Source organism: Malaclemys terrapin, chromosome 4 (genome assembly GCF_027887155.1).
Source record: "Malaclemys terrapin pileata isolate rMalTer1 chromosome 4, rMalTer1.hap1, whole genome shotgun sequence".
Classification (NCBI taxonomy): domain Eukaryota; kingdom Metazoa; phylum Chordata; order Testudines; family Emydidae; genus Malaclemys; species Malaclemys terrapin.
Window position 1 is genome coordinate 107,390,970 of NC_071508.1, and position 14,705 is coordinate 107,405,674.

The 14,705-nt window shown below is 45.6% G+C and overlaps 2 protein-coding genes across 4 annotated transcripts in view; one reads left to right on the forward strand and one right to left on the reverse strand.

Annotated features, from left to right (window-relative positions):
• The first annotated feature begins 3,027 nt into the window (after window positions 1–3,027).
• INSM2 (INSM transcriptional repressor 2) lies at window positions 3,028–5,464 on the forward strand. The gene has a single exon (XM_054027497.1). It carries the CDS (start codon window positions 3,092–3,094, stop codon window positions 4,526–4,528), a length of 1,437 nt encoding a protein of 478 aa, XP_053883472.1. The 5' UTR covers window positions 3,028–3,091; the 3' UTR covers window positions 4,529–5,464.
• Window positions 5,465–7,939: 2,475 nt separating this feature from the next.
• The window catches only part of RALGAPA1 (Ral GTPase activating protein catalytic subunit alpha 1), a 245,567-nt gene continuing 238,801 nt past the window's right edge, over window positions 7,940–14,705 (reverse strand). For all 3 annotated transcript variants that reach the window (XM_054025345.1, XM_054025347.1, XM_054025346.1), the window contains one exon: window positions 7,940–9,281. In XM_054025345.1, the coding sequence (XP_053881320.1) occupies window positions 9,133–9,281 (149 nt within the window). In that variant the 3' untranslated portion in view covers window positions 7,940–9,132. The remainder of the gene's footprint in view (window positions 9,282–14,705) is intronic.

Sequence of the window (14,705 nt, forward strand, 5' to 3'; positions counted from 1 at the left end):
CATACAAGGCCATGAATAAGGTGTGTGGGTATGTATGGGGAATGTATTGCAAAAGAACCAACCTGATGTGGATGAAATGAAGTGACTCAATCCTGCATAATTCTCCTCTTCTCCCCTCAACACACAGATAGTCTAGGAACTCCCTAGAATTTGAGGAGAGTTATACTCTTACAGTTATGCATACAGCCTCTCTCTTTAATCACAGATTAATTCTCATATTAGGACAGACATATAGAATTTCAATTATGGCTAGACACAATCACAAAATACATGCCCTGTCTACACTAGGATTTTAAAATATGTTATTTAAAGCATGTTAACTAATAAGTTTTAAAGGAACACCTTTTATCTTCATTTAGACATGCCAAATTGTCCCTAATAGTAACTGAGCATCCCACCTGCACGACCTGCTCCTTCCCTCACAAATTAACACAGCTCCTGTCACACAGACACTTCGAAGTTAGAAGGTCTTTTAATTTTAATCTTTTTGTCCCTTTGTGCCTAGTAGAAGTTCTATTAGAAGTATTTCACTTTACTTCAGCTGGATTAGGACTGTAAAAGGAATAGACATCTTAGAATTTCTGCTAGGAAAATTTAATTTTGGGGGGGAAATTACTATTTTGACCTTTTACATAAGAACATAAGAATGACCATACTGGGTCAGACCAAAGGTCCATCTAGCCCAGTATCCTGTCTTCTGACTCTGGCCAATGCCAGGTGCCCCAGAGAAAATGAACAGAACAGGTAATCATCAAGTGATCCTCCCCTGTTGCCCATTCCCAGCTTTTGGCAAACAGAGGTTAGGGACACCATCCCTAATAACACTTCCTTATTTACTTTCTCTACACCAGTCATGATTTTATATACCGCTATCATATCCCCCCCTTAGTCGTCTCTTTTCCAAGCTGAAAAGTCTCAGTTTTATTAATCTCTCCTTAGGCAGAAGCTGTTCCATACCCCAAATTATTTTTGTTGTCCTTTTCTGAACCTTTTCCAATTCCCATGTATCTTTTTTGAGGTGGGGCGACCACATCTGTATACAGTATTCAAGATGTGGGCGTACCATGGATTTATATAGAGGCAATATGATATTTTCTGTCTTATTATCTATCCCTTTCTTAATGATTCCCAACATTCTATTTGCTTTTTGAACTGCCACTGCACATTGAGTGGATATTTTCAGAGAACTATTCAAAATGACTCCAAGGTCTCTTTCTTGAGTGGTAACAGCTAATTTAGACCCCATCATTTTATATGTATAGTTGGGATTATGTTTTCCAATGTGCATTACTTTGCATTTATCAACACTGAATTTCATCTGCCATTTTGGTGCCCAGTCACCCAGTTTTGTGAGATTCTTTTGTAGCTCTTCACAGTCTGCTTGGGACTTAATTTACCAAGGTGCGGTAGCTGGCAGACAAAAGCCCTTTCCCCTGGAGCTTTTAGGAGGCACGGTTTGAAATGAAAACACAAGCCAATGGTTCAGTGCATTAAATTGTCCCATATCTCCATCCCTCTCTCTCTCCAACAGTGTGAAGCTGCAGCAAGCAGGCCAGCAGCTGTATGGTAATGAGAGTGCTGGTGCCTGGCAGTAGAGGACATACCCCTGAAGAGAAACACAGTGACAGACACACAGCCCCAGTTCCATCCCAAAGTGCAATGGCAGACAGCTTAGATCATTTCAAACTAGACTGGACAAAACTCTAACAAATGTACAACTGGGACCACCAACCCTGCACTGTCTAGTGGGATGGACCTGATGGGAGCTACAGAAGGAAAAACCTATGATTAACTTTCTGAACACGTCAAGTGTAACTGAGTGGGTACCACCTCTTTAACACACATAGAAGCCAACCCTTTACAAAGTCCTGGTGCTTCTTTTTCCAAGGGGCGCTGGAATGGGGAGAGGCTGTAAGTGCATGTGCTTCCTGTTGCCTTTTTTCGGGTAGGAATAAAAACCTAACTTAGCAAACTAGATCTAGACTAGAGACATGTCAATTAGATGGATGTAACCTGGTAATTAAAGAGAAAACGACCCCCACATTGATATATTTCACCTACCTTCTCAGGAGGAGGACATCTTGCAAGGCTGGGAGTGGAGGACTTCCTGTTAAATTTATCCCATTTCTTGATGTGAGATGGACTAAATTCACCTCATAGGACGCACTTGATGACGGGGGATATGAATTTGATCCATTGTTATAAGAAGATCTAAAATGTCTTAGTCCACGAGGCAAACGCCTTGCAGAAGAGGGAGTAAGTGATGGTGGGGCCCCGAGGAAGGAGGAAATAGCGAGACAGATACACTGATGAACCAGCGACAGTCAGGACATAAACACGTGCAATACACTCATTTAGATCAATCTCCAGGATTTTAGAGGGAAGAGAAATTGCTTCTTTCACTTAACCAACCCCCCGGCTTTAAAGAACGGTCATTCCAGGAGACGCTCCCATAAGGTAACTCCCTGGACTCCCATAGTCTTGGGAACTGTAGATAGAGTAAGCGTCGCCGAGAGCCTGCCTGGAACTCCCAGGGTCTCTAGTCAAGATAACATTTGGTAGCCGTCAGACCAGAGACCTGGGGCTCCTGTGGCAGCCCATATCCAGCGCTGGGCTGGGGGGGAGCTAAGCTGGTCTAGCTACAGAGTGGTCAGAAGGGGGTTCTCTCCCGTTGGATGGGTGTATTGGTTGGTGTCATTCCAAACCCCAGGCTGGGACCATGAAGATCCGAGGGCAGAGTCTGCGTGGGCTCTGGCCTGCGTTGGACGCCTTGTGCCAGCTCAGACCCTCTGTCCCTAGCGGGGAGGGTGTTCGGAGGGGCCCTCTAGCCAGGACTCAGAGGGCCCCCCCGCCCACACACTTGAGGCTCCTTCCCTTCCCAGCCCATCCTCCTCCCCTCCCTCATCCAGCGGCGGCTCCAACTCCTCATTGGCCGCCCTTTGCTGAAGGGAGGATGACGCCTTGGCAAACAATAGGCGCCTTTAGGTATAAATGCACCTCGGGCAGGCGGCGCCGCGATGCTCAGCGCTCCTGGGGGGCTGCAGGCTCAGCCCGGTGCCCTGGCCCTCGCCACGGCCCCGCACGCGGGAAGATGCCCCGGGGGTTTCTGGTGAAGCGGAGCAGGAGGGCGGGCGGCTCCTACAGGGTGCGCCCCCAGGAGAGGGACCTCCAGCAGCCTCTACAGGTGCCCCCCGCCCAGGAGTCCCCGCTGGCCGCGGGGGCCGGCCCACCCTTGTCCCCGCTCCCCAAAGCCGCCCGGGAGGAGGGGGAGCCGGTCGCCCCGCCGCCGAGCCCGGAGCCAGCTCCTGGGATAGCCACTTGCTCGCCAACTCCGCCCGAGGGACCGGCCGCCTGGGGTGCGGGGGGCGCCTGCAGCGCGGCGGGGCTGAGGAAGGCTTTCTTCGAGCGCTGCCTCAGCTCGCCCGCCTCCGCCGAGTCCTTCCCGCCCGCCGCGAGGCTCCTGCTGCCGCCCCGCACGCCCCTCCCCGCGCCGGGCGGCCGGCTGGCCCAGGAACCGCTCTGCCCAGCGCTGAAGCGGCCGCCCCGGGCCAAGGCGCCGGCTAAGAAGCCCAAGGCCCTGCGGAAGCTCAGCTTCGCCGACGAGGTGACCACGTCGCCCGTGCTGGGGCTGCGGATCAAGGCGGAAGGGCCGGAGGGCAGGGCCGCCCCCCCCGCGGGCGGGCGCACGCCGCTGGGCGAGTTCATCTGCCAGCTGTGCAAGGAGCAGTACGCCGACCCGCTGGCGCTGGCCCAGCACCGCTGCTCGCGCATCGTGCGCGTCGAGTACCGCTGCCCCGAGTGCCACAAGATCTTCAGCTGCCCGGCCAACCTGGCCTCGCACCGCCGCTGGCACAAGCCCCGCCCCGCCGCCGGCGCCGACGGCCCGGGCGCCAAGAAGCCCTCGGGCGCCCCGTGCCCCTCTGAGGGGAAGGAGAACAGCAGCGAGCCGCGCCCCGCAGCCCCAGAGGGGCCGCGCCAGCCGCCGCCGCTGCCCGAGCAGGATCAGCACCCCAGCGCCGCGGACAGCTCCTGCTGCCGAGACCTGAAGCCCGCCGGCCAGAGCGCCCTGTGCGGGGCGGGCGGCGAGGGGCTGAGGGAGGCGGCCCCTCCGGGCCCGATCCCTGGCGGCAACGAAGTCTTCGTCTGCCCCTATTGCCACAAGAAGTTCCGCCGCCAGGCTTACCTGCGCAAGCACCTCAGCACCCACGAGGCGCCCCGGCCCACGGCCTACAGCCCCCTGGAGCGGGGCCAGATCACCTTCCCCTGCCACCTGTGCGGGGCTCACTTCCCCTCGGCGGACATCAGGGACAAGCACCGGCTGTGGCACGCCGTGCGGGAGGAGCTGCTGCTGCCCATGGTGCAGCCCGAGAGCAGTGCCACGGAAGGGGAGCAGCAGATCTTCTCCTGCAAGCACTGCCCTGCTACCTTCTTCAGCTCGCCGGGGCTCACCAGGCACATCAACAAGTGTCACCCCACGGAGAACAGGCAGGTCCTTCTGCTCCAGATGGCGGTCAGACCAGGCTGCTAATGAGTAAGAGAGCATGGGAAGGCACGGGCCCTGACAGGGGAATCTCGTTCATAGGGACTGAACTGTCACCTTTCAGAGTCCCTCTAAACTGGTGTCTGAAATGTCTAGTGCTCCCGGGGGAAGGGGTGTATTTGGTTGTAGTCTGCAGTGTTAATGACTCTCCTATAGTTTAAATAGTTGATTTGATAGGATTCTTCAAAACCACCGGTAAGCTAAACGAATCCTATCCAAGCTGTAATTCCTATGGAAAGTCGCAGTGTGTGCATACATGTCTACAAAGGAAAAATCAGGAAGGGGCAGGGGAGAGGCTGCCAAGTGGCAGCGAATGAAAAGTCCCGTTGCCATCATGCCAAAAGTTTAATAAGTCAACCACAAGTTGACTATGAATTATCCTTGCTGCCTTAATGGATTTAGACTGCAATGTATATTCTGTGAATCCAAGAAGTGAGAGAATTAGTGACAAGCGTCATATTTTCAATAAAGTTGGGGAGTTGGATCTAGGCATGGCCCCCTTACCACTGAAAGTTAGTAACAGTATTTTGAAGAACTCTTATATAATGCTTGAAAGGACGAAAATTATCCAAACATAAAAACCTCGAGCTGGCTGTGGGCTTTGGGGAGTGCTGGGGAAGCGGCTACTAACGAAGTGAAAGTAAATAATCTTCTGCAGTCTCTCCCCCAGGATAGAAGTACAGACGCATATCCTATTTAAAAAAAAGAGTATTATTTTTCGTGAAAAAGGAGACTGGCTTAGTTAAACTGTTTTAATAGAAGCCCCAGCTCCTCAACTTTAATAATTTATTATGAAGTGTTTTCTTCGCTGTATCCTGTATTAAAGTACATAAAGTTAAGTGTTCATATTAAGTGTCAAGTCCTATATAACTAGCAATACTTATGGAGAATTAACCGTACTATCTGCTGTTGGTTATTAAAATATGAATTGTTAACCGTTTGTTAGCTCTTTGCGCCTTTTCTGATCACTGTATGTTGTATACTCTAGAAAATGTAGTGTAGACGAAACGCTCCTCTCCTAACTGGAGGTTGGAAAACTTGCGATTTTAGTGGGCTGCTAGCTGGGCCACGACACCACACAGAAATGGGTACATTCCTTGCATTGTTTTTTTATCCAGAACAAGGGCAAAGAGCACCCGTACAAAATCATCACACAGGATACCTGTAAGCGATCCATTTCAGCGCTCAGGATTCCAAGCGGCTACAATCCCGAATCCCCTCTTTCTCAATTAACTCAAACTCCAGCCCCTCTACTGCCTGTTGTGAACATTAACTATGCTTAAAAGACGACACAGTCCTTCTACGATGTTGCTAAAGAGCAGATGAGATAAGCGCCCCTCCTATATTGACACACAACATTAAGGTTGCAGTATTATAGCCATCTGGGTCCCAGGGTATTAGAGAGACGAGGTGGATGATGCATCTTTTATTAAACCCGCTTCTGTTGGTGAGAGACAAGCTTTTGAGCCCCAAAGAGCTTTTCTTCAGGTCTGGGAAAGGTACTCCATGTCACGTTAAATACAAGTTGAAACGATTGTTTAGCATAAGTAGTTAAATACATTTTAAGGGTACATCTTCACTACACGCCGTAGCGGCGGGTAGCAATCGATTTATCTGGGATCGATATATCGCGTCTCATTGACGCGATATATCGATCCCCGAACGCACTCACCGTTGACTCCGGAACTCCACCAGAGCGAGCAGGGGTAGCACAGTCGACGGCGGAGCCGCGGCCATCGATGCTGGGCCATCTGGACCCCAGGTAATTCGATCCAAGATATTTTGACTTCAGCTACGCTATTCGCGTAGCTGAAGTTGCGTATCTTGGATCGATCCCCCCCCCCCCCCCCCCAGTGTAGGCCAGCCCTTTGGGACCGTTCAAGGTGAAGTGGCCTGTTGAAAAATAAGATTCTTACCCACCTTGTCTCTCTCTATATTAAGTGCATTGGCAATATATTTCCCCCATGTAGGGATCTGTCTGAATGTTTTAGAACATCACATTCAGAGTGCAAAGATAGTGATGTTTCCTCCTGAATCTCTGCATACAAATACTTATTTCAAAATAGGATGGTAACTTCCAGGTCTACACTAACCCCCTAATTCGAACTAAGGTACGCAATTTCAGCTACGTGAATAACGTAGCTGAAGTTCGAAGTACCTTAGTTCGAACTTACCTCGGTCCACATGCAGCAGGCAGGTTCCCCCGTCGACTCTGCAGTACTCCTCTCGTCTAGCTGGAGTACCGCAGTCGACGGCGAGCACTTCCGGGTTCGACTTATCTCGTCCAGACAAGACGCGATAAGTTGAACCCAGAAGTTCGATCGCTCGCCGCCGAACTACCGGGTAAGCGTAGACCTACCCTTAGGCAAAAGTGATATCTGAATAAAGTATTTAAAACAAAACTCATCCTTTTCCTGAAGCTAGCTGGGAAATGGGTTAGCAGGTGATTTTGTATAGACTAATAGATTAAAATAATCAGCGCCTGTACCCTCCCAAACGAGCAGAAGAATAAATTAAAAATAGCTGGACTGGCTTTCTCTACAGTAATTATTTCTTCTCAGTTTAGCATCTCTTTATACACAAATATAAAGTATGAAGGCATGGAGTAGTGAGACTTGTATAACAAAAGATTAAAGATACAATGCTAGTTTCCTGAGTACAAATATGCATGAGAGGGGTGTTTCTCTTGTTTGGCCCAAAAACTCAGAAGAGTCAATCTATAAACAGGGAGAAAACCTTCACACAAAACTGCTGAAGCAAAAGTTCCAGCTCAACAACACGTTTTGTCAGAACTTATCTGAACAGTGCTATTATTTCATAAGTGAATCTTTGCAGTGATCTGTTGAGAAACGAAAGGGGCTTTGGTAATTTGGTATTTTAGGAAGGCTTTTAAAAAGCATCAAAAGTCTAAAGGGAGGTTTTAAACATATCTAATTAATTTCTTTAAAGTAAATCCTCCCTTGGAGAAACTCACTTAATAAATGAGACTATCACATCACCAGCCTTAATCTTTGCTCCTACAATCAAATATAATGAACTAAGAACTGACTAAAACCCTATAATGACCACCAAATGCTGTTCCTGCAACGAGCTAAGAGCACATAGCTCACACAGCAAGATGTTCTCATAGGTGCTTTGTATTATTTGACCTGCTTTAGGTACTGCATATTAGTCTAGTGGCTCTGGGGAAGAGTTTTCAGAGGATCTGTGTTGGAAGCACTACGAGGGGCTAAGGCTAGAGATCTAAGAATTTACACCAAATTTAGTAAGGATGAAAACAAAATCACACATTACACCAACCCTTCCCAAACCCTCTAATTTATCTGATAACAGACTAAGCCACTCTCATTGATTTGAATAACAAGAGTCCAATCTCTGCAGAGGAATGAATAATATAAAGAAGGTGGTAAGAATAATTTTATTGTATTATTAAATAGCATGTCTTCTCTTTAACCATTACAAATTTGTAGATACTACATGAATGACAATACATAATTTATATTTCTATTGTTACCTTATGATATATTTACACATGCAGTTAGTACCAATGCCATGCTACATTTCATTATAACAGAATATGCCCAACTCAAAACAAATGTGAGCATTTCATCGCCTGTAGGAAAATATCTCTGGGTGGGTGGAATGTGTACTAATCTACACCTATATGGTTAGAAAAAACCCAGTATTTCAGGTCAGACTTCTGGAGCATGTTCCCTTTTCTTCAAAAGTACACATCACTGTAGCAATGAATTTACATCAGAAAAGTGCTTTTATGTAAGAAAGAGCAATATAGATCTAGACCCAGCAGCCTGATGATAAAGGCCACAGCTTCAGAACAGAATAGAATTTACTATTGATACAACTTAGAAAGCAAATATTATAAAAATATTTGGAAGCCAAGCATAAATAGAATTTCAGCACAGTGATTTTTTCTGGTATTTGGGCATAGGTTATGGCATCACCTGCACAGTTATGAAATGATACATTACATAATGAAGGAGTTGGTGCTGCTAGCAAATTCTCTCATTTGAACTCTGAAATGCTAAAAGACCATTTATTTTAAGTATTTTATTCTTATAACATAAATAATCTGTACACATCCTGTGCATGAACAATATCTGACATTTGATGAGGACGTTACAAATGCATTTGGAATTTAAAATTGTACATTCATTTTCAAATTGTACATATTTATTTATTTCTGTTACAAAGAAAATTGCAATGGGGGCACAATAAATAAAATGTAATAAGACTGCAGTCTCCAATTCCGTGTGTGGCTTGAGGTTAACAACAGGGTTAAAAGTGTCTACTTTAGACATCATCATCCTGGAAGGTAAAAAGTGCAGAGAAGAAACTACACTGAAAATAATATGGCAGCCTGGAGTTTTATAAAAAAACCCAACAAAAGCTAAAATATTAAATTACAAATAAAATTCCAGTGTCGCTGTTTAAAATAAATGTAAAGGAAAAGGCTTCGCTGGCTATGGGAGAGACACATATCAGGAACATTTTCCTTTAACTGAAAGCAGAGAGTCAGTGAACTAGGGGGTTGCTGATCATTGTTTATTAGGAAGCTGCAGGTTTCTCAATGTTTAGGACTTGTTGGCTGAGCCAGAGGAGCGGCGAAGTTTCATGGACATTCGGCTCTTGCTAGTCCGAGGAGACATTGGAGAGGCTAAATCGGTCCCATCCACCTGCACTGCTGCTGGAGTTTCGCCTGGCTGGGTCTCTGGGCAGGAGCCTGCAGAGGACACCAAGCTTGTTAGTCCAGTCTTCCTCACTCACAGCAAGGAAATCTACAGACAGGGAACAGATGGGAACTGGAGCTATGCCATCAGTGCACAGCATATACAAACCCTTTACCAACTGTGGGAAACTTCACTGAATATGAAAGTAGCAACAGAACAAATTAACCCCTAAAGAAAAAACTATGCCAAGAACTCTCCCTAGTCTACAAGGTACTATAAACCTCAATCTCTGCAATGAGACAGGACTGAAATGGACACCACCATTCCTCTTGTCAGGAGGGCAAACACGACAGCTTTCTTCAAGGATGGAGAGTTATTAATCAAACTATAACCATAGAGAAAGCAAATTCACTTGGCAGTCAGAATGTGAAGGATTAACAGCTTGGTGAGTATGCAGTGAATTCTAGGAAAGCAACTGAAAAGGCAGAACTGGGAGAAGGGGATCACTGAGGGGTCCCCAGTGGTAGGACCTAATATTTAGTAAAAAGCACCAGAAGACAAATTCCTCCAGATGCACAAGGCAGAAGCTTGAACAGATCTTACTAACTGGATGTTCTACGTGCTTTATTTTCTTTGTAGAAGGAACAAGATGAATTTAAGATTACAGAAGGCAACTCATTACCTGAGCACCCTCAGAAGGCTCAGACTTTTTTTGAGCTCATTATGAAAACCACACCACCCAGTTCTTCCATCCTCAACATCATCTCCCACAAAAAGATGCAAAAGAAAAAGTAACAAATGAGAGATCAAAGTTGAGTTCTCTCTAATTATTTTTGTGTGCAGAGATTTAGAACTGTGTTCGTCAGTCCCTCTTGAGTATCTACAATAAACAGAGTTGGGTGAATTTTTTTCCTTGAATAGTTTATTAGCCAAAAAAAATGCAGGTTCAGTTCAGCTGAAACTATCAGTGATGTGTTGAATTTGCCAAATAGTTTTGACCAAACTGAAGAACTCTAAATGTTTAGATTATGTCAAAACTTGAAATATTTTGTTCTGATTTCAGGCATTTTCATGTAAACAAAGTAACAGATTAACAAAACATGTAGAGGATGGGAAAGAGGATGTCCCTTATAACATTTAGCCCAGTGGTTCTCAACCTGTTTATCATTGTGGGATGCATTTGCGGCCCACAATGTGTTACGTGGGCTGTAGGTTGAGAGCCACAGCACACCCCTCCCAACACCCTCCCCGCCACAGTCCCTATGCCCAGCGCCCCCGTGTCCAGAGACCCCTCCAGAGAGAGGGGCCAGGAGCCGAGCCCTGGGCGCAGGAACGGATAGCTGGGACCCAGACCTGCCGTCTGGGGCCAGGCAGCCAGATTGGAGACCCTACAGTGTGGGGCTGGACTCTGCCAGCCGGACCCGCACCCTACTGCGCGGGACTGTGCAGCCAGACCCGGACCCCAGGACCCCGCTGCACAGGGTTGGGCAGCTGGCAGCCAGACCCGGACCCCGCCATGGGGGGCCAGGCAGCCGGGACCTGAGTTCCACTGTGTCTGGCAGCTAGGACTCCCGGTGCCAGACCAGGAGCGGAGTGCTGGACATGCCAGAACCTGAGGCACCGGGTCTGGAGCGGAGCCCCACCTAAAACCTGGGGGTGCTGCAGCACCCCTGCAAATCCCTAGCTCCAGCACCCAACCCCCTCACTGCCAGGAGCTCCCCCAACCCACCCAAAGACCCACTCTCCCCCCACCCCCCAGCAGCACTCACCAGCCTCCTGCTGGTAGGAACGCTCCTGCAGGCTGCCTTATGCTCTCTCCCCTTCAGCCAGCCCCGCCCCTTGCCAGACCAGAGCAGCACATTTTGAATTTTTTTTAGTAAACAGCTGAGCCACAGTTGCATGCTAATTGGGCTGCTGCTGCATGCAGCCTGTGGGTTGAGAACCGCTGCTTTAGCCAGTGCTTAGAATACTCTCCTGGCATATGGGAAACCCAGGTTCAATTCCCCTGATAAAGTGAAGGGATTTGAACTTGCATCTCCCACATTACAGGTGATTGTCCTAGCCACTGGGCTATGGGATATTCTAGTGTGGGTCTCTCTCAATGTGTCCTGTTAAAGCGTTTTTTGTTTTTTTTTTAAATAAATATTTAAGTAGTAATTGCAGCAGGAACATGAACTGGTGTCTCCTACATTCTAGGTTTAACCACCTGGCTTATCAAGTCACTCTCACTCTCTTTCCCTGTCCCAATGACTATGGATTGCTCCTATGAATGACAACGAACAAGCCAGCAGACTCTATAGCAGAGATCCCCAAACATTTACCTTGTGCCTTCCCTTTCCATTGTCCGTGCCCGCTCCCTCCCCAAGCTGGGGCCAGGAGCAGGGCTGCAGCTCCATGAGGGGGGGACGTGGATAGAGATAAGGGGGCTGACACTGGGGGCAGGGGTGGGAGTGGAGCCTTGGCTGGAGCTGTGGTGGGGAGGCCCTCCCTCCCTGTCCCCTGTGGGGGCTGGCCTGGGCCCTAGGCATGCCCCTGAACATTCCTCCTTGCCCCTGAGGGACGTGCCCCAGAGTTTGGGGACCTCTGCTCTATAGCTTGGTAGTTAGGGGACTCGCCTAGGATGTGGGAGATGACTGAAGTGCAAGTCCCCAATCCAGTGACTATTTATAATAAATGGAACAGCTTCAACAGAACAGATTGAGAAAGATCCCCAGCACAATATCCCATAGCCCAGAGACTAGGATACTCTCCTGCACTGTGGAGATGCTGAAGTTCAAATGCCTTTTCTACACCAGACAGAGGGGAGAATTGAACCTGGATCTCCCACATCCCATGTGAGTACCCTAACCACCAAATTAAGAGTTATAAAAGAGGCCTTTCCTTCCCCCCCGGCTCATCCCCTGAATTTTGTGAATCAAAGCCTTTGCTTCTGTGAAAATGTCTGAAATCAAAAAAAAAATTGGGGTTGAAATTAAACATTTAGTTTTTGATCCAATTCATTTCCCCCCAATTTTTCTCATTACAAAACAAAAAACAAAACAATGCCCCCCAACAACCCAAGGAATTCTATTTTCACTTCAACTCAAAACAATTTTTTCCTGAATTTTCAGAATTGCCAGCAAACCACAAACTCCATTATTTACTCAACTCTAACAGATAGACTCAACTAATTATAATTAACTTGTAGCACAGCCTGGCAGATTGATTTATCTCATTACCGGAATCCTTACTGATAATTTTGGCCTGTAGAAATTATGGGTGAAATCCTGATCCCACTCAAATCAAAGGTAAAACCTGAAGAGGCTTCGATGGGACCAGAATATCACTCTATATTTTTCCCGTTCCCTGGCCTCTTCCCTACAATATAGATGTAACAATCAAAACTGAGGCTACCACTCCTCAGCGTAAGCTCAATGCATAGAGGGGATCACTTTATTATACGTATAAATCTCTGAATATAATTTATTTTGATGATGCCCTAAAGGGGTCAGTGAAATCACATACTCAGGCAGAAGTATGTATCTAAAACATATTGCCATAAACCAAACCGATTTAACAACTCAGATGTTCTACTTGTCTGATCCATCATCTGCCTACTCCAAAGAGACCACAGTACTTCCCATGTTGTTCAAACTGACATGACCCACCCAAGTGACAGGGGGAGGAAAAGGCACTGTGTTATTTGTTCCCCAGCTGGTGACAGTAATTCTGTTCATGAACTAGGTACTGCATTACCAAACAATCTGGAATGGTACGATAGTGCCTAATTCACTATGTCTTATAAAAAATGCAAGTGGGGAAACACACACCCTCTTTGTTTTTTGAAATTCTATCTTGCTCTAATTTTATAACGAATTAAAGCATTTAAAATCATGGGAATTAGAGAATAGAAAACCATGGATGTTTTGCACAGCATGCCATTCACAGTTAGTGTGAAAGACCTTCCGTTTCAAGCCTTTGCCCTTTACCTTGATGTGGTCAGTGCTTTCTAGTGGAGGTTTTAGAAGAAGAAATATCACAGCATTTCTTTCTTTGTTGAGAATGAAGAAGTGATGAGGAAGGAGTGGACACAAGTGGGGGAGGGGGAAGAAAAGATAAAAGTAACAGGTGTGAAACACTAGACACGAACCGCAAAGGTTGAAGGGTATTAACAGATGAGCACAGATGACAGAATAGATAGAATTTCATTATGTAACTGCTGTTCATGCTACAGGTTAAAGAGAATGACAGGTTAGTATGCGTAATGAAGCAATAGCTCTGAAATCAGGAGTTATACTTACCGACTAAGAGTTATAAGGAAAAAAAGAAAAAAAAAAAAAAAAAAAAAAAAGAGTTCTATAAAATTACCTAGATCCAGCAGTCTTATTTAGTACAAATGCAACACATGCCAATCACTCTATCTTAAGCTCTTCTTAAAAGTTTGTGAAAACAGTTCAATACTTCCTTAAAAAAACCCAGAAGGAAAAATAAAAATTGAAGTTTGATACTTGGCTTCTGTTCACCATTACTGTTTCACATTTTTAATATGCTCAGAATTACACCTAGCATAAAAAAAGGAATCAGCTGAAAAGATGAAATAGGGAAAAATATCAGTGTAACATTTGAGCTGTATTGTGCAAGTCAAAGGGTAAATCAGAACATGGTGTTCTACCTATAGCGTCAAGAGAATTCTAACATTCACCAGCTTTCAAAAGAAAAACCACCGATTACACTGGATAAAGAAATACTTCAAAAATAACGTACAATTTTGATTGAAGTATTACTCCAGTGTTGCATAATATTTTGTTTACAATTACTGAAGACAGACATTAGAAAATGTAAGTTTATGTATAATCTAAACTTTAAAATGTGGGTAACAGACTTGGGTTTACTGAAGAAGAGATGTCATGTAAGGCGTGTTCTACATCTGAACATATAAAACCAGAAGAGTAAAGAATAATAGCAGTTTATGAGATTTAATTCTGATAACAATGGATGGATTAAAATAATAAATTTACTGGCAATGTGTTCCAGATGTCATAGCTATCAATTTGCAACTTTAAATTCCCCTTCAGAGTTTTTAAGTCTTTCATGTAAATATTATTTTGGCCATCTTTATAGATTTATTCAAATTATAGCAAGCCTAAACAAAAATAAAGAACCTAGTTGACAAATGAAATAGAAGCAGAAAATGCTATTAGAAAAAAAGATGACTTAGTAACAATTATGTCAAATCATTTGAAAGACACTTACCAAAGGGTCATCCCCATTTTTTAGAGGACTGATGCTTGACCATGTTAGACTGTTAGTATGATGGGCTAGGTGGTTAGGATATTCAGTGATCATAATAAAGCTTCAAAATACATTCACAGCCAGTTGTGCTCATTTTAGTGGTGAACAGAATGGGAAAGTTGGAAACTAAAATTTTCATTGTTATATTTTCATTTTTTTTAAAGACAAATTTAAAAGCTATTTTGGTTGTGGTATTTAAGAAAAGA

What these genes read in the sequence shown, in the direction of transcription:
- INSM2 (XM_054027497.1), top strand. Translation starts at nt 3,092, where the DNA reads ATGCCCCGGGGGTTTCTGGTGAAGCGGAGCAGGAGGGCGGGCGGCTCC.